Source organism: Populus trichocarpa, chromosome 4, assembly GCF_000002775.5.
Source record: "Populus trichocarpa isolate Nisqually-1 chromosome 4, P.trichocarpa_v4.1, whole genome shotgun sequence".
In the NCBI taxonomy this organism is placed as follows: domain Eukaryota; kingdom Viridiplantae; phylum Streptophyta; class Magnoliopsida; order Malpighiales; family Salicaceae; genus Populus; species Populus trichocarpa.
In genome coordinates, this window is record NC_037288.2 from 2,703,432 (window position 1) to 2,727,358 (window position 23,927).

At 32.2% G+C, this 23,927-nt stretch overlaps 2 protein-coding genes across 12 annotated transcripts in view; both read right to left on the bottom strand.

The window, feature by feature from the left end:
• The window catches only part of LOC18097456 (ABC transporter C family member 12), a 44,493-nt gene that overhangs the window by 19,018 nt on the left and 1,548 nt on the right, over positions 1–23,927 (bottom strand). For 2 of the 5 annotated variants that reach the window (XM_024599004.2, XM_024599003.2), the window contains exon 1: positions 406–840. The exons of 1 other annotated variant lie outside the window; for it this stretch is intronic. The gene's annotated coding sequence lies outside the window, so the exon portion shown is untranslated. Of the gene's footprint in view, positions 1–405; positions 855–23,927 lie in introns of those variants that run through there. 2 more of the 5 variants (XM_052451940.1, XM_052451939.1) reach the window with 2 other exon arrangements.
• LOC18109980 (ABC transporter C family member 12) overlaps positions 1–23,927 on the bottom strand; it is a 44,154-nt gene that overhangs the window by 19,018 nt on the left and 1,209 nt on the right. For 3 of the 7 annotated variants that reach the window (XM_052451932.1, XM_052451934.1, XM_052451933.1), the window contains exons 2-28: positions 23,536–23,911; positions 23,173–23,351; positions 22,412–22,451; positions 21,477–21,633; positions 21,158–21,272; positions 20,997–21,086; positions 20,335–20,359; positions 19,899–19,955; positions 19,441–19,506; positions 18,082–18,156; positions 17,807–17,914; positions 16,548–16,682; positions 14,590–14,696; positions 14,401–14,494; positions 13,897–14,064; positions 13,124–13,264; positions 12,658–12,858; positions 12,383–12,481; positions 12,142–12,294; positions 11,418–11,797; positions 10,669–10,849; positions 10,114–10,437; positions 8,580–9,336; positions 8,223–8,344; positions 7,665–7,910; positions 7,027–7,438; positions 6,387–6,827 (exon numbers count right to left, since the gene is read on the bottom strand). In XM_052451932.1, the coding sequence (XP_052307892.1) occupies positions 6,736–6,827; positions 7,027–7,438; positions 7,665–7,910; positions 8,223–8,344; positions 8,580–9,336; positions 10,114–10,437; positions 10,669–10,849; positions 11,418–11,797; positions 12,142–12,294; positions 12,383–12,481; positions 12,658–12,858; positions 13,124–13,264; positions 13,897–14,064; positions 14,401–14,494; positions 14,590–14,696; positions 16,548–16,682; positions 17,807–17,914; positions 18,082–18,156; positions 19,441–19,506; positions 19,899–19,955; positions 20,335–20,359; positions 20,997–21,086; positions 21,158–21,272; positions 21,477–21,633; positions 22,412–22,451; positions 23,173–23,351; positions 23,536–23,871 (4,860 nt within the window). In that variant the 5' untranslated portion in view covers positions 23,872–23,911 and the 3' untranslated portion in view covers positions 6,387–6,735. Of the gene's footprint in view, positions 1–6,386; positions 6,828–7,026; positions 7,439–7,664; positions 7,911–8,222; positions 8,345–8,579; positions 9,337–10,113; positions 10,438–10,668; positions 10,850–11,417; positions 11,798–12,141; positions 12,295–12,382; positions 12,482–12,657; positions 12,859–13,123; positions 13,265–13,896; positions 14,065–14,400; positions 14,495–14,589; positions 14,697–16,547; positions 16,683–17,806; positions 17,915–18,081; positions 18,157–19,440; positions 19,507–19,898; positions 19,956–20,334; positions 20,360–20,996; positions 21,087–21,157; positions 21,273–21,476; positions 21,634–22,411; positions 22,452–23,172; positions 23,352–23,535; positions 23,912–23,927 lie in introns of those variants that run through there. The other 4 variants (XR_008058936.1, XM_006388217.3, XM_052451936.1 and 1 more) reach the window with 4 other exon arrangements.

A 23,927-nucleotide genomic window follows, 5' to 3' on the forward strand; every position in this document is an offset into this window, starting at 1 on the left:
TTATTTTTTGTTAAAAAATATATAAAAATAATATTTTTTTAATTTTTAAAAAATATTTTAATATCAATATATTAAATTTTTAAATTTTTAAAAAACATTGTTTCAATTGCGTTCTCAAATATTATTTTAAAGTCTATTACCGGTGTGATGTAATTATACTTTTAAAAAAATTATTTTTTATATTTTTAATTATTTTAATATGTTAATATTAAAAATAAATTTTAAAAAATAAAAAAATATATTATTTTAATATATTTTTAAATAAAAAGTAACTTTACAATCAACCTATTAGAACTTTTATCAAACACATTAAAGGCACACAATTTCTTACAGCGACACAACAACAACGAAGAAAAAATCATTGAAAGACAAAAACCCCAGTTTAAAACAAGATTAAAAACTCACCTCCGAGATCAGGAGGATACCCATGGTAAACGTAGCATGTATCTTTTTGCTAGCCAGAGCCAAACAGAAGCGATCAACATTCAACACAAAGAATTCCCCCATGAACTTAGCCATCTGCAGACTCAACATGCCACTTTGCCTTTGGGCAACAAATTCATGAAAAAGAAGATATTTAAGAAAAACGAACAAAGAGTAGTTTAATCATGTTAAGGCTTCACCTTAACAAAGCTAAAGAGCTTAAAAATCGAAGAGAGAATTAGAAGAAGAAAAGAAATCGAGGGAGAAAAATTAACAATTAACAACTCTGACCAGCTAACCACCGTAACTATCTGACTTTCATCACACGCCCTTCTTTATATTTACACTTGCGAAATAATTTATTTTTTCAAGAGAAAAATTTCATCTTTTTTCCTGCATCATCAGAATACAAAACGAGGAGGTGATTGAGAGAAGTAGAAACCTTAAGGGTGATTGGCAGTATAATAGCGGTTATTTTTTAAATAATTTTTTCTATTAAAATACATGTTAGTGATATTTTTTTATTTTTTTAAAATTATTTTTGACATCATTCCATTAAAACAATTCAAAATATATAAATTATATTAAATTTTAACAAAAAAATAAAAATTTAATTTTTTTAAAAACACGGTTTGCACCGCGTTTCTAAACATGTTCGTAGTTGTAATGCATTAACGGGCATCCGTTTGAATAAACTCTTGATCGATCACAATAATTGGAATGTACATGATCTTTGGCCAAAACACTTAACTTATACTACACTTTTCTTTTCTTAAAAAAAAATATTTTGAATCATTTTATTATATACTTCTAACTTAAGATTATTTTAACTCCTTTTATTTATAAATTATCTATGAAATAGTTTTTAAATTAAAACCTAAAGTCGCATTCCATGAGCTCAAGATTATAATAATTACTTGCTTACTAGAGAGAGGTTCCTGGTTTTTATAACCTTTTTATAGCTAATTAGCACATTGGGTAAATTTAAATTTATTTTTTAAATTAGTATAGTTAAAGAAATAATTTTCACTCTAAGATAAAGATAATAGTTGTGCATGTAGCATGCACAACCTATAGTTCATAACATATAGTTGTTGCGAAGGTTCTATCATTTGATTTAGTTTAGCTAGGTTTTTTTTTTTTTTTTCAGGGAGTAATAATGTAGATTACCTAGTTAAAAAATTTTAATGAATTTTACTATAAGTTGTATATTTACTACATGTGTAATTATTGTTTATGAGATATAATGAAAATTATTTTCTCATTGGAAAATAATTTTATCTACAGTGTTAATGTGCGGAAAAAACTCATTTTTTTTTTATCATCATCAACTACAATAACAACAATAAAGGGTAAAATTACCCTTAAAAAATACTTAAAATAAATTCTAATTTCTTCAAAAGAAATCCTCCTTTCAATAGGTAGTTATAAATACAGTCAATACAAAATTGTTAGTGATATCTAGTCCTTCTAAATAAGAGTTTATAACATTGTTTAATTAGATTACTTTCTGACCGATACTCCACCAAAGTCGTTGTAGTATAGTGGTAAGTATTCCCGCCTGTCACGCGGGTGACCCGGGTTCGATCCCCGGCAACGGCGCTTGTCTTTTTAATCTTAAACGCCTCTTCTTGATTACTTCTATTAAAGCCTAACGAAGTAATAAACCTTCGTTGTTAAAATTGAATTTATTAACAACCTAGTTATAAGATTTGGTTTGATTTAAAATATCAATTCAATAGCCTGTAAACTACACTCAGTTCGGTTTACGTTAATAAAAAAAAGTCTATAATTTTTATTAAAATAATATTATTTTTTATTTTTAATAAATCCAAGCTTGGATAAATTTACTAATTTTACAATTTAATATATTCGCCTCATAATTCTTGGTCTTATAACTATGAACAAGAATTAAAAATTTGTTTGGATTGTATAATTAATTCAATCACTTTATGGCATCTCTCTCAAAACAGGAAACATAAACTTTAAAATTTAGACACTCATGTCATGATGTCAATTTAATACAATATACAAGCCTTAAAATTTGTCCAATTGTTAAAATTTATATTGTACACATTACTTTATGTTATTAATTAATTTTAATTACAAAAAAGATAAAAATAATAAGATTTAAACTTATAATTGCTTGGTCAACAAATTTAATACCATATCAAATTATTATTTCAATCCAAAAATCTAAATTATTAAATGAAATCTAAAAATATGATTTATATTATTATCTAACCTATAATATAAAATAGAAGGGTTTACCCTCTATATTTTTATTTTTATTTTATACAAATTTACTTGATAAAAAACATGGCATTATTGATATGATTTCATGTTTAATTTGATGAATATGTTTATGTATATTGTAGAAAAGTGATTGTTTAATAAGGAAATACCTAATTTTGCTTCTAAAACAAAAAGACAAAGAAGAGACTAATTAATTTGTACAGGTGGAAAGACTAATTAATCAAAACACTTTGTATAGGAGGAAACATTTATTAATCAATAATAAATTACTAAGTATAAAATCCCTTTACTAATTACAAAACCTGGATAAGGTAATTGGATGGAATATAGTTCAAAAGAATTCAAAAAATAAAAAACCCAGACTTTATAGGTATTTAGAAAATAAAATTAAAAAAAAACTTTTTTTTTTATATTCAACGGTAAAGATAATCACTCTTAATCTTTCTAATCTTATTATAAGAAAAATTAAAACATGTGGGAAAACAGTATAGTTTTCTTCATAAAACACTATAGATTGATATAGTGTTTCCTCATATATATATATATATATATATATATATATATATATATATATATATATATATTAACACATGGTTTTTTTTTCTTTTCCTTTTCCTTTTGTTTTTTTTATAATATTTTTCAAAATTTCTTTTGTCGATTCATTTTTTAATATTTGAAATAGTTAAAAATTTAATTTTGTAATTTTTTTTCTTTTATTTTGTCTTTCTATGAAGCTAGCGTGTTTTGCGGATTTGTCAAAATAATCCAAGTTGCCCTAGTTTATGGATTTGGTGGGTTTTTTTTAATTAAACTTGGCTTTTTTATAGTCTATTTTTTTTCTCATAATGTTAAAAAAATAATTTTAGAGAAAAATCATGTTATTAACTTTATAAAGTAACAAAATTAAAAGATGTAGAGGAAACCACTATTCACCCAACACTGTTTACACTGTAGATTACAATATTAATCAATACTGTTTTGCTTTCTTTTTTTATTTTATTTTTATTTTTGAATTTTTTTATGATTTTTTTTTCAAATATATTTTTGTCGATTTTCATCTTTTAAAATTGAGATTGTTGAGAATTTAGTTTCGTAATTTGTTTCTTTTTATTTTGCCTTTATACGAGGTAAACATGGTTTACGAGTTTGTCAAAGTAACCTAAGTTGCTCTAGTTTACGAGTTTGGTGAGTTGTATTTTTTTTTAACTGAACTTGACTTTTTTTATAGTCTATTTTTTCTCATATAGTTAAAAAAATAATTTTAGAAAATAGTCATGTTATTAAATTTTATAAAATAACAAAAATTAAAAGGGTGTAAATAAACCATGGTAATCCACAATAATCCACAATCTATAGTGTTTTCCTATAGATTGCCATAGTGTTTCCTCATATATTTGTTTTTTGAACACATGGTTTTTTTACCTTCTCCTTTCTTTTTTGTTTTTTTATAATTTTTTTCAAAATTTGTTTTGTTGATTTCATTTTTTAATATTGAGATAGTTGAGAATTTAGTTTTGTAATTTTTTTAATTTTGTCTTTCTATAAAGTTAGCGTGATTTGCGGATTTGTCAAAATAACTCAAGTTGCCTCAGTTTATGGATTTAATGGGTTTTTTAATTGAACTTGGTATTTTTATAGTCTATTTTTTTATTCTCATAACAAATAATTTTAGAGAAAAACCATGCTATTAAACTTTATGAAGTAACAAAAATTAAAGGATGTGGAGGAAACTATTGTTCACCCAACACCTATTGCACTGTGGATTACAATAGTAATCCATAATGTTTTGCTTTCTTTTTTTTTTTTGAATTTTTTTATGATTTTTTTTTCAAATATACTTTTGTCGATTTCATTTTTAAAAATTGAGATTGTGGAGAATTTAGTTTCATAATTTGTTTCTTTTTATTTTGCCTTTATACGAGGTTAACATGGTTTACGGGTTTGCCAAGGTAACCTAGGTTGCTCTGGTTTATGGGTTTGGTGGGTTGTATTTTTTTTTCCTTTTATTTTAATTGAACTTGGCTTTTTTTTATAGTCTGTTTTTTTTATATAATTAAAAAAATATTTTAAAAAAAAATCATGTTATTAAACTTTATAAAATAACAAAAATTAAAAAGGTGTAAAGAAAGTAAGAAACCATTGTTCATCCACATACATTGAACTATGAATAACAATAGCAATCCACACTATTTTGCTTTCTTTCTGTTTTTGAATTTTTGTTATAATTTTTTTTTTAAATTTGTTTTTGTCGATTTTATCTTTTTAATATTGGGATGATTGAGAATTTGACTTCATAATTTGTTTCTTTATTTTACCTTTCTATAAGGTTAGCACGGTTTGCGAGTTTATCATAGTAATACAGGTTGCTCTAATTTACGAGTTTGGGGTAGTGTTTTTTTAATTGAAGTTAATTTTTTCATCATCCATTTTTTTCTCATATAGTTAAAAAAATAGTTTCAGAAGAAAAGTTATGTTATTAAACTTTATAAAGTTCATGAATCTATTCACATGTTTGGCTAGTTGACTTGGTTCGCGGGTTTGACAATTTAATTTTTAAATTAGTTTTTTTTTCATCCTTATATAATGTGTTAATTGAGAATCCAATTTTATAATTGGTTTTGTTTCCCCTTTTATGAGGTTATCGTAATCTAAACAAACATCTCGATATTGAGTTGACATTTGATTTCACAATCATTTATTTTATTATCATATAATTAAATAAAAAATAGTTTAAAAAAAAAACAAATTATAATCCTAGTGGAGTCCATAACTTAGTTCACAAGTTTGACATACTAGCCTAGCTTACCTGATTTACAGGTTTGATAAGTTTACCCATGGATAAGATATGTTTTTTTTTTGTCTTTTAATTGTTTTTTATTTTTTTTATTTCATCATTTAATATTAGATTTGTTGGGAAATGGATTGCATTATTGATTTTTATTTACTTTCTAGGGATAATTGTCTCAAATAAGTGTTTATTTTTAGGTTGGTGCTCAATTTTATGAGTATTTATTTTTATCATATAATTAAAGAAAAAATATTTATAAGAAAAAGTTATTAAACCCAATAGAATCCATGACCTAGGTATTATAATTCCATTAGAATTCATAACTTAGTTCACATGTTTGACGTACTGGCTCACCTTACCCAATTCATAGGTTTGATGAGTTTACCCAATGATAGGATATGTTTTTTTTTGTCTTTTAATTGTTTTTAGTTTTTTTTATTTCATCATTTAATATTGGATTTATTAGGAAATGGACTGCATTATTGATTTTTGTTTGCTTTCTAAAGATAATTGTCTCAAATAAGTATCTATTTTTAGGTTGATGCTCAAATTTATGAGTATTTATTTTTTTTAAAATTATCATATTGAAGTTTTTTTAAAAACTAAGTCATGTTTTTATTGATTATCAAGGTTGCATTTGAACCTATGAAATCGATTGATTTAAGTCGAGCTATCTCTCTCACGGTTTAATTAAAAACTTGAGTAAGACAAAGAGTTAAGAGTCAGGAGATTTTAAAATTAACCCATTTGATCAGATTTAATAACACTGTTAAAAAATTCTTTATACTCTTAATATTTTTTCATATTTAAAAAAAAATAGTCTAACTTGTAATGGAACAATATACTAGATACAATTAAAATATGTGTTTATGCTACCACTTTTGGAATCAAGCAAGCAAACTTTAACAACTCACAAGACTTCAAAGAAAAAACTTGTATTCATTGATGAAAATCATGCTTCCAAACTGGAACTCTTTCTGCCGTGCCAATATCATGCAGTGGTCCGAAAACCCATACCAGCTTAGCTCCTCAAGTTCAGATCAATGCTAAATTCCCCTGATATGGGATTGACTGTGATAACTAATACAATATGGGGGGATTTCAATTGTACATCAAAAGTTTATGTAGCAGAGGTTCTCTTTACTTTCAGTAGTCCCATCTGAAATTTGCTACTGGATGATCGCTCAAAATCGAGTTACCACCTTTCTCTGTTGAGGTGCAGACTAGAGTAGACTCATTTCTTAGAACATCAAATTTCCCATTGTTCCCTAAATTTTCAAATCATCCCAATCAAGGGGTTCATTTTCATAATCATATTGTTGATGCCTACCGCGTGACAACCTGCCCATTACAGCCAAACCTGAAACAAGCCGGCCATGTTGAATCAGAAAGTGTAGGCAAAACCACTTATACCTGATCGTCAAAATTCACTAAAAAATAGAATAACCACGGTTGTTGTAATGAATCAACTTCTACCACAACTACAATGCTTGTGCACGCATGCAATTAATCACTGAACATATGTTTAGTGTATGCACACAGGAAAATCTTGGCTGTACCTTCAATCATTCTGTAGAAAGCTGACCACCATCCATCTTGGGGAACTTGGCTCTGTTGCAGTGTATCACATATCGCTTCATCATACTTCCCCACCAGGACATCCTGCAGCCTTATAACTGCATCTTTCGTTTTCCTGAGGATGTTGTCCTCGTCTCCAACATCCAACATTGGAAGACCATTCTCTGAAGAAGTGAGACTAACAACCAGGGCCAGTTGGGCAGCTGCAGCCCATCTTGAAGAGTCTATCCATCTATGATCATTCTTCCTTTTACTCAACTTATTCTCTTTACTTTCAAACACCAGGCTATACAAGTATTGAGCATTTGCTGGACCAGTACTTTGAACCATCCTAGAGAATGCGCTTCCTTCGTTTGGTAGTAGCAGTTCCTCTGGGGTGCCATGTTCTAAGACCTGAAAGGTTGAAGATTCTAACATGAGTTAAACAAAGGATCACTACTTGACATATTGGAATCATAAAAATTTGTTAATGAAGTTGGTTAGCATGAAAATTCTTGATGATCCCTGCTTCTTTCTTTTTTCACATTATTTTTTTCAGGATTGTGTTCAATAAACTCAGTTTTCCGAGCAAGAAGGAAACAGGGAACAAATTCCTTGCAAACATAATTTGAGAGCATACCTGACCAGCCTCAAGCACAAGAATTCTGTCGCAGTCAATAATGGTATTTAGTCTGTGAGCGATGACTAGCATTGTGCACGATCTGAATTCTTCTCGAATGGTTTTCTGGATAAGAGCATCGGTTCTAACATCAACAGAAGCAGTAGCTTCATCAAGAACAAGAATCTTAGATCTTCGCAGCAGCGCTCGTGCGAGACTTAGTAGTTGTCTCTGTCCAACACTAAAATTCTCCCCTCCCTCAAAAACCTTAGACACCAAAACAAATCAACTTTACAGTTTGCTTTACCTGATAATCAACTTAATGCTGTGCACATCTTAAAAAGATATGTATTAAAAACATTTCTTTGACTTAAATCAGCTTTAATGAAAATCGATGCCATAGCTTTTTAGTAGAATGTTTGCAGTGGAGAACTATTTCCACCCATATGTGTGCTTCATATTAGTTTTTGTCACACATTTTTAACAATGTTTTTAAAATATATGAATAGCTAACACAGTTTGACTGATTAAGATTCACTGACAGAAGGTAGTTTGATAAAAGGTAATCTAAGTCCATACCTCAGCATCCAGACCAAAAGAATTATTTCTAATGGCATCCTTTAAATGTGCCCTCTCCAAAGCCTCCCATAGGTCAGCATCATTGTGTTCACTAAATGGATCGAGATTAAATCGCACAGTTCCTATAAGAAAACGAATGACAATTAGAATGAAACAAGTGTCAAGATTAATCACCAATGTGGCTTCAGCTTGGCTATGGTTTCTCAATCAAATCTCAAGTATTCTTGGTTAGCAAGCTTTCAAGTGGAAAACAAAATCAAAACAGAGTAAGAGCATAAATCATCTCAACTCATCCAAAAGACAGTATCAGATGTCAACATAAGAAAAGAACCAGTTTTCAGTTTCTCTTGACAGTACCTGAGAAGAGAACTGGTGATTGGGGTATGATACTGAGAATTTTCCGCAAATCTGTGAGTCCAAACTTAGCAACGTCACAACCATCAATGGTGATTTCTCCTCTTTCCAGTTCTACAATACGGAACAGTGCATTTAGCATGCTAGATTTCCCTGCTCCTGTTCTTCCAACTATTCCTAGCTTTTCACTAGGAGAGACTTCAAAAGACAAATGATGTAAGACTGGAGGAAGCTCGGGTCTGTAACGCAGAACAACATCCCTGAATTTAATTGATCCTGACGAAGGCCAAGCAGGAGGAGGACGATTGGTCTCGACAATGGCAGGAGCTTCGGAGGGTAAATCCATGTATGTGCCAACACGCTCAACAGAGTTTAAGCTATTTTCAGCTCTACTAGCTTGTCTTAGAACATTACTCAACAAATCAGTGATGTTCAAAGTATAACTAAGTAGTAGACCCATTACAGATGCAAATTCCACATGATTTTCTGTTCGTCCATTCCCCAAAACTGCAAATGTTGCTATCAACCAAATCATGATCCCTCCTAGTGTTACCAACCTTATGGTGAGCCAGCGATTTGAACTCATATTTACAAGAGTAAACCTGATATTATTGTCCATAGACTTCCCATTGATGATTGCCATCCAATCATATGCTTTATATGCACGAATACTTGACAAACCATTTAACGCTTCTCCAAATTGTGCATAAACTGGAGACCTGGTAATGGAATCCAGACGTTTCACTTCACGGGATGTGCTCTGTACAATACAGTACAAGAGCATAGTTATTAGAGCTAGTAGATACAATACTGACAAGATGAATTAACTAGCATAAAAATATCAATTCAACATTAATAGATATATATGATTGCAGAAACAGTGACTGAGGAATTACAATGAGATATTTAAATAACAGGTAATGGGTAATATGTTTTAAACATGTACGTAGTTAAAGGGTATGGATTTCTTTTTCTTGCTGAAGATCTTTTAATTGAGCCTACATGAATTCTAACATGAAAAACTATCCTCCTCGAGCTAATTCTTCATATAAACTGAAAGGAGAAGCTAAAAGCCACTACAGAGAAAACATGTTGAATGGTAGCATATCTCTTGACAGGACATGACCAACTAAAATACAGTCGGTAACTTCCAGCATTGAAGCTCCGAAAGACAAAGCCAAAGTCCATCGAAATGGGTTCAATACGGTCTGATTGGATTTCAGCATGGAATTTGGCATGTCTTTTCTCCCAAATAAAATCCATAGGATTTACCTCTTAAAGAGACAGTCTTCTAACTGCAAATGGTCTAAGGTTATTCTAAATTTTAAGAAACATGCATGTTTGGCTTATTTAGGATCTGAGTGGTGTTATCTGGGAAGATAACTCTTACATGTGGAACTGATAAAAACAACAATAAATTGATACATGAAAGAAACCACCTCGTAGAGCATCTCAACCAAGATACTAAAGTTACATTCATTGCAAAAGGCATACCAGTTTCCAAACAACAACAACAACTAGGGATTTCTCATCATACCTGATAATATAGATAGGCTGAATAAAACAAGATCAGAAGTGGCATAACGGCCCACAATGATATTGTGCTCACAATGCCTATCAGCACAAAAGTTGAAAACAGCTGCCAGGCTTGGTTCAGAAAATTGTTGGCAAAATTGGCAACGTTACGATCTATTTCACCTAGATCCTTCGCAAACCTATTGATTATTCTCCCAGATGGGTTAGTGTGGAAAAATAGCATGGGAGCTCGTAGGATAGAGTCTAGCATGGCATCATGAAGTCTTTTGGCTGCATGAAGACTTGAACTGATTAACCAATAAGAGTTCACTAGAGTCACAATCACCTGAACCAGAAATATGAAGTAAGACACTAATGACCATAGCAATTACATAAATTCTAAAGTTTCTTCCTCACTGCTTCTCTTTTTTGTTTCAACATCTGTTATTTTATGTTAAAAAACAACTGCAAATGAAAGAAAGTACAATGGATTAAGCTATTTCTTTCTTTTTCCTGCTAAAAGCTTATAAATATTGCGACTCTAAGATATTGATGCCAACTGTGGCTGTGAACAAACCTGACCAAATGATAGAAGTGCATACACGAAAATGTAGTATCCTGGCCTATAACTCTCCAAAGTGCTTTGATTGGTCCAAAAACTCAACCATGTACTTCTTGAAACTCGAAGAACTTCAGTTAATAAGTAGCACAAAAAGATTATTAAAACCACCCATATGCCTCCTAATGCATTGTTATACCTGCAAATGGACATAAAAATGTCAAGTACAAGAGCAACAAAATTCTCTTCGAATGTTTCATGTTTATGACTAGCATAAATGCTATTGAAAAACTAGGAAATATTAAAGTATTCACGTTACAGAATGGCCTTTAGTTGAAAAAATGTTTCCACCACTGGTTTTAAGAGCTTGCTAGAGAGCTTAAAACTACAAAGACACTGTATAACATGGAACATCTACAGTAAGTAGTTGGTATCCAATGGGCATTAAATGGTTTTGCATCCAAAATATGTGCATTTGAGCATCACTAGTCTTCAGGATATCCAGTGCTACCTTGGCCACAATTGTGGTACAACAGTTAAAGACTAGGAAATATGTTTTCAACTTTGACCCGCATTGAAGTTTTCTTAGTAAACCAAAGAGGTTTACCCATGAACTTGGTTTGTACGCTTCGCTGCTGTGAGCATCATATAAAAATCTGTTGAATGTATTCAGAAAGGGTCCTTATCCTAAGGCATTGTTTAGAAATTGCGCAAACAATCAAAGAAATAAAATATAGCAAGAATCTTAAATAAGCCCCCTAAATTACCTTATCAAAACATTCCAACTGACAACACCTGTTTCACGTTCTTCTTGCTTGATAAGTACAGATTTCCCTCCTTTCACTTTCATCTTGTAACCTGCTTTTTGTGGCAAATCATTTCCCCTATTAGCTGCTGGTTTTGAGCTTTTAGAGTCCAAATTTTCACTGTTCTTTTCTTCCACTAGCTCATCCATTTTCCCTGCATTTTCCATCAGCTTCTGGAACAGCTTGCCATTTTTAGAGAGTTCCTCAAAGGTTCCCTCCTCTTTAATCATACCTTCACTGAGAAGAATAATTTTATCCACTTGTGGAAGAAAATGTAGCTGGTTGGTGACAAGAACCCTGGTTTTTCCTTGCAACTCGTCCTTAATACAACTGTTGAAGACCTGTAAATTTGAGATTAGGCTAATATTTAGCTTAAACAGAAGCTTTTTAAGCTTACTTTTAGAGCTTCGATGTGTAAAGCTAGCGATTGTCAAAGTCATGAAACACTAAAGTAATATGAAAAAGAAATAGAGAGAGATTCCCTCGAACTCATAACTTGGTCTTCAAGGAATAGCATCGTTGGAATAAAGTTATTGAATGTTCACTTTGTATAAAGAAAGCTTAATAATAAAGAGCTGCTCATCACCGTGAACCATATCAAGCTCGCTATAAGATAGAGCACAAGTAGCACTAGTGATCAAATTAACTTTAATGTGAGCTTATAGTATTTAACATGACCCAGTACCTGTCGACCAACATGAGCATCTAAAGCACTTAAAGGGTCATCGAATATGTATACATCTGAATTGGAGTAGACAGCCCTAGCCATGGAAACTCTTTGCTTCTGCCCTCCACTAATATTGACTCCTCTTTCACCTATCTCAGTGAGGTCATGGCCCTGAACAAACAATTATGAGGTAATCTTCTAAGGGATATTTCAAACAAAACAGAAGAATCAAGAGAGAGAAGAAAGGGATGCACTTAACTGGAAGCAAGTCGAGATCATGTTGTAATGCAGTTACATCAATAGCTTTCCAATAGCGTGAAGGTTCATATTCTGACCCAAATAATATGTTGTCACGCACCTGTAAGAACAGATTTTCAATGTCGAGAATGTGCACAACATTAATGCAAAACCTGAGAAGATCCATGAAACATGGCTTTGAAGCACAGAAGCACTACAAAGATACAAAATAAATGATAATTATATATGTAGGAGACCAAAATTAATTAACAAAGAAGAAACTAAGCTGTAACTCACAGTAGCATTGAAGATCCATGAAACTTGAGGAACATATGCAACAGTCCCTCTTATAACTACACTTGCATCTTCCATAGGAGGCAGTTCTCCAAGCATTGCTGATATAAGAGATGTTTTTCCTTCTCCAGTCCCGCCAACAATTGCAACTAAGCTGCCAACTTGTATTTTTAAATTGATATCTGACAAAGTTGGCTTTTCTAGCTGGAAAAGGCATGGGATTCTAAGATTTCTTGAATAAGAAGCATGTCTGAGAGTTAAAATCAATAAGTAGACCACAAGAAATAACGTGGTGTTTATTTACCACCACACTTCCTAACAATGTTTCTAGTATAATTCCTTATTTAACTATGTTTAGAATACAAAATTCCAATCAAGTGCAAATACAAAAATTTCAAATAAATATCAAATTCAACTTCCATCAAACCACAAGACCAATTTCTTAGATGCTTAAGATTTAGAAGTTAACCTTTGAATCCCATAAAAAGTTCCCATTTTCAATTGAGATAGCTGGAATTCCAAGTTTAAGAGGCAGATTTGGTGCTAAAATTCTCTCTTCAGCTAAAAACAGTTCCTCCAAGCGTTGCAATGATATATTTGCATTTACAACCTACAGAACAAGTTACAGTTAGACACCTAAGAAAGAATACAGCCAATATGAGTAATCATACAGCACGCAAGGTAAGCTAATTAGCTCTTGACTAAATAACATGAATTTTGTTGTAAGCACATAATACAGCCACAGATTCATTGAAGAACATGATAATTTTTTCTTGAGATAGAATTGTGCAAGAAAATAAAGCTAGTAATTTTCTCATTCACAAAAGTTCTTTATATCTCTCCAGCTAAGTTTTGGCATAATTATAAATATTTTGGTATGAACATTTTATTTTGGGATTTTGTCGATAGAAAAGTATCTTGTAGGATTTTTGGATAGAAGACTTCTTTACAAGGGTTTTTAGTAACAATCCTTGCATGTTTAAAAAAACAACAGGTTTTAGATAAAGGATCAAATTCATGCTTTTTACAGATGATTAAGCTTTTTTTCAACACAGCCAACCGTACTAGCAAACACAAATCTGGTATGTGACATGAAACATGAAGAATTATGACAAGAATGTAAGGACTTGTTATTTTTATTTTTGGAGGGGGGGTCGGTTTGCATTAAAGGCAATGCTGACATCATCAACAAAACTTGTATATTATCAAGTATAATTAGTGAAATAGAAAAAATAGCAGAACCTGGCTTAGTAAGTTAGGAAGCATGTTTAGAGGAGATCTTAGGACTTGAAACAGAGAGAGTGACGTAAATGCCTTTGCAGGTGTCAAATCTCCGCCAAGCAAGGTGAACGTGCCGAATGAAACCAGTGTCACAATAACTGGGATGCTGTTCAGTATAAAACTATTGAACTGCAATAGAAGGGAAATAGTCAGTCAATGCACATGTAAGGTTCCCGTACATTTAACACCAGCAGCACAAAAAGATTGCTGAGGTGCACATACTTATCAAAACACATAGGTATACATGACTCCATAGGTGGTGGGATGTAGGATATGATAGAAATTTTGGCAACTGTTTCTTTTCAGAACAAATCATACTTCATAGTTAGAACACATTTACAATTTTCTAGATTTCACTATGAATATAATTTTAAATGGAATCATTGAAGCATCATGCTTTTTGCACATTCTTGGAAGAGAAGGAGCAACAAAATAACTCAACAAGATATATAGTTTGTTCCGTACAGCAGATAGTAATTGTGCACTGCGAAACCATGACAACTCATCATCCCGCACACTTTGAATTCTGGATTGAAAGCTCTTCTCCCATGCATAACATCTGAAATATTTCATTATAGAGTCAAAACAATCATTTGAAATGGCATGAGACTGAAAATATAAGAGCAATTCTTCTTAATTAAACTTAAACCATACTTCACAGCATCCATGGCAGCCAAGATTTCATTCATGAGGCTAACTCTTTTGTCTGTCCTATGCAATCCTTCCTTAGTTAGCTTTCTCATCTTGCTCATCAAAATTGTCTATCACACAAAAAGATTAAAAGGAATGAAAATCAATGTAGATGAAATGAAAATGGGTCACTTAAGTAACTGCACCATTCTATCAAACTACAGAAGTAATGATACTTCTAAAATCTAATGACTTGATACAACAACTCTGAGCATATAATATACAATTTACCTATGGATTTTAACTAAATTTTGTAACTTGTGCTAGAGTTAGAAAAGGTAACTTCTGATTCCGTGTTTTGACTCAAAATATCTTTTCAGGCACAAAAAGACAGCAACTTGAAGTGATATGCATTGTAATATTACCAAACATGTTAGTAACTTACAAAATTTACTTGTGGACTTGTTTTACAATGGATAGATTAAAGTAACCTCACACCTTGCAAATTGCAAGTCAATCTTAAGTACAGAGGAAATTTTCCTTTCATATGTGAGGTGAACGCTCACATATGGAAGGAAGAGGGGCAAATGTTATATCCAAAATTAAGTTAGGCCCAATAAATTTGTTTAAATGTACGAGAGGCATGCTAATTGGAAACTCTCATAACAAGGAAAACAGTTATAAGAGATAAGCATGTGGACCGATTTTCACAACAACCTGGAAGAGAGTGGAGACTAATATTTTCACAACAACCTGGAAGAGAGTGGGGACTAATGAAGTGTGATAATAGCAGGAATTGACAACATAGAGAATTACAAGACAATGTGGATAGTCGGAAAAAGAACGTGGAGCATTGAAAAGGACATAGCGGGACAATAAGGTATTAATACAAGCTGAAGTAGAGGAAAAACACATCAATCAACACATTAACAACACAACAATCAACTTGCAAACTGCAAACAGCTCTCGAAGCTCTTTCTCCCAAGTTTCAGGACACCTGAAGCTTGTTATGCTATAGCTGTAGGCAGTAACACCATAGGCTGATAGGTAGATTTATAGGTTGATAGTTTGGTTACTCAGGTTCTACTTCGTAAACTAACAGTGTCTGTAAGCTCTTAAACAATCTTCTAGTACTCAATTCCTGCGTGAACATCATGTCTGAAGGAAGAGTCCAGGTTTGTAAACAAAATTTCTCACCAATGAAAGTAAGTTCCCTTTCTAGTCTTGAGTGTTATTAAAGTTGCAATCTCACTTTTGTTACTTATATGTTGCTTGATTTCAAAATTAGTAGCATGAGCATATTATTTATTGCCATTGAGTCTGGAGAGTATAGTCATCGGTTTAGAGATCATCTTTCTTATACACACATAACGGAAAAAAGTCATGTTGGTGGTACAAAAAAGGTATAACTGAGCCTTCAATTTTATGAGGTGTTGGGTACCACAACCATTGTTGCTTATTTTTAAGAGTTGATGTGGCACAATTATATCGTCATGGTTCAACCAGCCCGAGTTATGCAGTTATGGAGATTTTTGGATGATTCGATCAAACCGGTCTTCAATGGTTCTTGTGGGGCAAATTATAAGGCAACTATTCCCTCAACCTAGACCATTCTAGATCTAGTTCACCTGTTAAACTGGCAGGTCCAGTTTAGTTCTAATAACACTAGTACACCCAACAAACCAACAAGCCATTCAAGAATATTCTAGTATGCCTACGTAACTTGGAAGCTAAGCCATCTATTCACACCTTAAATAGACCTTGCTATATGAGGAGACCCTCATGCACACAAAAAAGCTACTCTACAAGTTATGATCACATCAATTAACATTTTGGAGTGCTTGAAAATTTTATTTTTATTGATATTAAATAAATTATGATTGATCTGAATGACGTGAAAAGATCAATATAGTTGACCACAAGCAAATATTGATTCTAAGAATTAAAACACTAGATTAAGCAAGAGGAAGAATATTTCTTACTTGTGTGGGGACCATGAGAACAAGCATGAGCGAGCCAAAAAGTGAAGCAACACCTAATTGTTGGTAAAGAAGAACCATGGAGATGGTGATACGAAATGGAGCAGACCACAATCCATGAAGTTGTTGGCATATTTGCTACAAAATGAATACAATGGCAATGCATTTTAGACCTTAATAAACAATGGAAAAAGAACGATTATTTGAGAGGAAAGATAAAAACAAAAATAGGATAAATGGCTTGATGTGTCCTAGCTTGTATAATTAAAAAGGTCTCCAATATTATCTCTTTTATCCTTGTATAGTATCACATTCTTTAATATGTTCCATCAAATCTTGCCATCTAAATTGATAAAAATGTAATTTTTTTTTGTTTCAAAATTACCCTTGAGCAATACAAAGATGTACTATAAATAATTGAGAATGTAGGGACATGTTGGAGATTTCTCCAACTATATATAACCTGTAAAATTAATTTTTTAATTAGTGAATTGATTCATTAATTTTAGGGGGGGGGGAGATAAAGAGATGTTAGAGAGTCATGTAATTTAAAACAACTCAAAACATGGTAGTTGTTTTTTTTTTAGAATAATTATAGTAATTATTGATTAATTTATTAAATGTCCACCTATGACAAAATTCTTATATTCCTTTTAAAAATTAATTATTTCATAATTCAAAACCCAAAAAACAATGGTTGTCTCCCTCTTCCCTTGGAAATTCATTGTTACATATAACTCCCAAAGCCAAGATTCAAGAACAAGCCAATCACACATAGGAAGGACAAAAATGTTGGCCACCTCCCTCCTCCCTTTTAAAGTTTTTGAAAATGAAAAAATTAACTTCTTTTAACAAACTTAATTCTTTAAAAATTAAGAAATCAAAAAAATCAAAATATTTATAATGTTTTAGAAATTAAGAATTAGTTTTTAGGAAAAATTACAGTTCTTAAAAATGTTTAAGAAATAAAAGAAAATGTGAAAGTTACTCAAACATTAAAAAATCTCACAATAAAACAATAAAAAAAAAAAGTAAAGACATGATGAAGACTTCCCAATTATGCAAGGTCAGGGTCATTTAGAGAGGATATCAATAAGTATTTATGATATACAAAAATTATTTTATTGCCACTACAATTTCTCTTCAAATTCATATAATGTATAATGTTCCGAGTAAACAATCACTCTAACGAATAATTAATTCTCTTTTTCCATGACATGAGTTACTGTATGCATATTAATAGTTCTTCATAAAGAGCATACCTGAAGTGCATTGGCATCTGTTGTGATCATATTTGTTATCTTCCCTGATGGGAAGTTCTTTCGACCCTCATGAGTTAGTTTCAAGGATTTACGAAATATTGCAGCCACCTGTAATTGGAAAAGGCTGCTGTAAAAATAGCTAACTCATCCAGAAACAACAAAGCAAGAATTTGGATTTGGCGAACAACCAAAATTTCAAAGAAAAATGATGCTAAAGGATATATTTGAAAAACAAGTTCATATACATTTAAATATTGATAAGAAAATAGTTTTACCAGAGTTGACCTCAATTGAAAGCCAACACGCATAACATTCTGGAAAAACTGAGATTCACAAAGCGCACCGAACAACTGAATCAAGTAAATCAACCAATTAATCCAAAAACTACATTCCATTGGCAAATATCCATAGCATAATAAAATTAGCCAAGCAAGATGAAACACGGTTAGGAGAATAATAGGAATGGCTAGCCACATAGTCTAGCAACATTTAGATACATGAAGAATTGCTTGATTTTATTTGTCACGACATTAAACATAGTCCAGCCATACCATGAATCACTTAAACCAGCAAGTCTTTCCATTGTGCAAGCAAGATTGGTTGCTAACATGGAAATCTTGGCATGTTTAAACCCTTAGATTTGGAGGGAGAGGGGTACCATAAAAATCAGAACTTTGAAAGTTATCAAAGGTATCTCAATCATATTACGAATCCTGTTTTCCTACTTCATTTACATTATCCTGATTTTGTGACTTCCTGTTTTACATAGGCTTCCCTGAATCTAATGTTTTACATTAATATGACATCGAGATTGATAGTAATACAGAAAAAGAAGAATATAACAATACATTACAGTGGCTAGTTATACTATGTTACAAGGAAAATTATGAGTGGCTAAGACTTCTTAAGTTTTTGGACTCGATGAACAAGGAACATTACCCTGATGATCATGTGAGCAAGTGATGCTCGGCTACCAAAGGAGAAAGATTGAAATAAAGCAACAAAAAAATATGTAAATTAAGGAAAAATGATCTAGAAAACAATAATAATAAAAAAAACAGCGATAAAGCTAGAATAAGTTTAATGATTTAAGCGACAATTGATATGATTTATTTGATTGATTGGTGACAGTTTTGCTACAAAATAAGCTACACTTCATATTTGTATACTCACAGTCATATAACAAATACTCAATAGAAGAAATACAAATTCTCCAAAAATACTTGATTTTTAAATTGATAACTTTCACAATCAGTACTTAGCTTCACTATCAACAATCCCAAATACAAGTGTAACCTGTGGTTGAACATTTTGCGAGTACTAAAGGCTTCTCAATTATCATTAACAGCAGTTAAATGCTTAAAACACTGTTCTATCAACTAAAAAATCCCCAAATAAAACGTAACCAAATATGTGCAATTAAATGATGAAATATGTAAACTAAGTTGCTTGAATGTTAATACATACAATGGAATATATTATGTATGCCATAAGATCAAGCTAAGGAAATAAAACAGATAACATCATACAAACAGTGAAATTAAACAGATGAAGGTAGAGAGAAATGTTTATACATATTCAATCTGTTTCCTATAAAAATGAAATTGAAAGAATAGATGAGTTCGAATTCATACCACCCCAAGGAAAATTATGAAGGCATAGATATAACCAATCCAAGCTGGATCACCTCGTTGCATTGACTGCATGTAGTGGAACAATCACAAATTTGGCAGCATAAGCACGAAGTGTAAGAGATTTGAATTGTGCTCCATATCAAATTTGAGTTAATCAGTTGAACTATTTCTATCATAGGAAAAATGCTAATCAGTAGAACAATTATTGAAGCATAGAAAAATAATCTTTGACTAAATGTTGAGAGACATTTGGTGCAATCAAGAAAGTACATGACGGATTAGCTATCCCATTTAACTATTATTTACAAGCACATAAAAAGAATATAGATTACTATTAGCATTATCAAACCTTCTGTATGAAATCTAAATAAATTCTTACCAAACATGAAACTCTAGCTAACAGCAAAATGGATGCCATGCATTATATAAAACAAGGCATTAACAGTAAAGAAATAGACCTGCAAGAGGTGGCTCAATACAATAGGTCCCACAAATTGAGAAAGATCATAGCCAATCTACAAGTAAAAATAAAAAGGTATAAGCTCCACATGACTTGTGACATTGGTAGAGAGCTCCTAAAGTCCACTTTGTTAGGTTTCAGTCTAGAACATCAGTTTAGATTGAAATTATTACAATAGCAGAGACAAAATATTGCATGGTCCATAACTAATAAAGGTTGAAACTGAGAGTATTCCCTACAAATTAAGAGTTGAGGCCACAATTTTGATATATATTATGAGTCAAGAGTAATAATATCCCAACATGCAATAGGAAAATAAAACTAAAAAGCTCAAGCTTCCAGGTTCACCAAATTCAAACTATTAACATAGAAAAAGTACGGATGATAATTTATTGAGAAATTAAACAAGTTAAAGCAATCCTAGGAACATGTACCTTAAAAAATCCTCCCAACCAAAACCTACAGAAAATGATAGATGAAAAACGAATAAAATGCGATTAATATATATTGGTAATAGTAAAAGAAAATCTTTACTACAATAAGCTAAATAGTAGAAACATCTAGTGTATTGTAAGCAATTTTACAATACTCCTGATATGTTTTTCTGATTTGAACCCCTAAACTGTAGGATGTTTTCTTTTGTATTTCTTCTCTTAGATTTATCCATTTTAGTTTTTAAATACCATTTGCACGCCATCTGTTTTTCTCATAAATCATCAAGAAAACCATAAGAATTATAAGGGTTGATTTCTTGATGATAATTCGATCATAATGTTGTCGGGGGGTGATTTCTTGATGCTTTTTTTTTATCATTTTCTTTTATGGTTTTGGAAAAATTTATACGAAAACAAGTGGAACTCAGATTCTAAGTGATGGATAAATGGACAGAATCTAACATATAGGGTCTAAATTAAAACACCTTATAATTTAAGAGTTGAAATAACGGAAAACAATTGTTCAAGGGTCTCAATCAAACAAAAAACATATAATTCAGGAGGTTTTACAAAGGATAAAGCCACCATGGTATGTTTAAAGTGCAAAATGTATCAAAATGAAAGGGAATGAAACAACATGAGACTTGCAATTCAACCAATACCTTCCCCCAAGACTATTGTTTAGTGCTCTTAAGAGACGTGGCTTTGGCCTTTTAGATTCTTCAACCCAACAAGTCTGGAACCTGCAATAGCTGAAAACATTTACGAAAAAAGGGATACGAGGTTTCCCTTAAACTATGAAAGAGAAGAACGTGGTGCATACTTTTTTATCAATGTCTCAGTCTGGTCCCATGTGTCTAACTTCCAAACATCCTTTTCAGTAATAGGTCTTTTATGGCCTTGCTTCATGAGTGGAGTCAACCATCCAAAAAATATTCCTTGCAGAGGGAAATGAATCAATATATCTATAAGCATTTAAAAAATTAATGACTAACCAGCTTAGCTATCACTGAAACCACACTTTTGATCTCTAGCTAACATGCAGTTCATTACTTTTTCTATCTTAAGCAACCGCTTGAGAAATAGAAGCAAGAATTTTGAGATCTCTTGGCATTGAGAACAGTGAATAATGAACTACTTACTAGAAAATAAGTTGGCGTGCCTCTCAGGACATATTTGCTCTCTTCCAGGAAGTGCTTCATATTCACAATTATCAAGAGACTCAGATTCCATCATAACATAATCTGGATAAGGATCCAAATTGGGGATATAAACAAGTAGAAGAATCCCAAGCAAAACCTGCAACAAAAGTAGCCACATGGCAAAATATGACTGAGGTGTTTGTCATTTTTGGGAATGAGTAAGAATTTGGTAAAGCTAATGAAACAAAATTGAACTTCTATGCCAAGAATTAGTGTTGATGTCATCGGTGTATTCTAAACAACTCAATCGTTTTGGTATCAATCTGTAACATCCAAGATGTTGTGGTGGCCTGTGGAAAAAAAGTGAATTCAATCAAGGCTTAAGAACCTGCCAGGCAGTTCGAGAAAGAAATTGTATCTATTGGCTGTTTAGCATCAGGATAAAAGCCTAGAGGTTCCAACAGGCTCCATCCTATGATCTAAAGATGCCAATATCCATGGCATTGTCCACTCCCCACCTTTACCAACTTAAGAAAATCCCAACAAAGATATGTTAATGAGTATCAAAACATCCAAAACAAAGCAGCTTTCATGTCATTCTCACAAAACTTTAAAAATTCTCCCTGGAATGTTGTTGTTAGGTGCTTAATTTAAAAATGTAGTTGATTTGGTTTATAAGGCCAAGCCAGGCTAGGCTCAAGTAGTAATGTCTTCCAAGGCCATGGCAAGTGACTTCAGTTTTGATAGACTGAAGCAGAGTCAAAATTTGTACAAAAACAGCTAGAGATGTCCACCTTAGCATAAGCATTTACCAACCCTGATTGAAGACCATTGAATGGATGATAGGTCAAAGTAGCATGAAGAAAGATGAGAAAATTAGAAGAGCTGATATACCCTATAATCTTTATATTATAGAGAAATAAAAGGCCACAAACCTGGCAGAAAACCGTGCTGATATACATATACAATGTAAATCTGCATTCGCAAAAGAACTGTAGTTTAGTGTTGCCTCCAACATAAATTGAGAGAATATGAACAGCGGAAAATAATACTGTTAATCCTGCAAGCATCCTTATCTAGAATAACCATGAAATCTATATTAGTCATGCCCATCCAACCTCATTGCAAATTGCATTTATGCGATAAACTTGCTTCTTGAGGCTTGTACAGCAGGATTACCTATTCTCACCAACAAATAGTTCATTTCTGCAAATGTTTGCACAATGTCTTGACTTACATGTGGATTGCATTGTATCAGAGTCCACTAACAGATTGTTCATTGGAATTAAAAATTCAGGAATTTAATCCCCACCCCACCCTTCCCTCTCTTTATAAATAAGATGGCAGGACACCACTCCTGTTAAAAAATTCAGCTTCTAAAATTTTCCTTTTCTTATTCTCAATTGTGAAAAGTTTGGCAGAAGCCCAGATTGTAATTATGGTCAACATTACTATCTTTCTATTTTATTTCCCCTGACGGCTACTATATAATTTAGTATCACTCATTTTATCAACTAAGTAATTACAAAAATGTTCTCCAGCCAATAGTACAACCTTGCTATGGGGCTGTTGCACAGAAAAAAAAAAAAAAAAACTTGCTCACATTAAATGGCACTGCAACCTGATGGAAAAATACACGAAAAATAGAACTTGGTTGAGTTAATTTATTAAGTCAGGAAATGGAAGAATGACTAACCTACTGTAGTAATCACTCACTGACAGTATGAGATTGAGCATTGCCGCTTCCCCTACCAACACATAAATGACTCCAAACCGCACATACCATCGAAACTGTCGAATGTATATTTTTGTTTCCAAACCAATCATGATAAGAGTGGAGCACCAGGCAAGGGCCTCAACAATCAAGGAGACCAGCTGCAAAGGACAGAAAATCCACTAAGAAACCAGTAAAATGATTATCAGAAGAACAAGTTAAATACAGATTTTTTTGAAAAACAAAAGAAAAGAAAGACAGCCAGCAAATGCTGATTTAGAAATATGGTTTATCTTTGACAGAAACATTAGAAGTCTAAATTAACGAGAAATTAAGTTCATGTACCTCGAAGGGAGCAAGGGAAGTCTGGCCATCCAGGTTGAAGATTGAGACATCCATAAACAACCTTAATAAAGGCTGAACTGTGCAGTAAGCAGCCAAAAAACCCAGCATGTAATTATAGTAATTTGTCCTGAGACAGTATTTTTGAACTTTGGTATTGTTGTCAATAATCAACCATATTCGATACAAGCACAGACCAAGAAGAACCAGATGAGAAATGCAAATGACTATGGAGTCAATGGCACAGGGAGTGTAAGCACCAAATGCATTATCCACTTCTTTTGCCCAAACCCCATTTGCCATAGGTCGACAATACCAAACCAATGCCTCCAAACCCATCTTCCCACCTCCCTACGCAAACCAAGACTGCTTACTTTACCTACAGTTGATCAAAC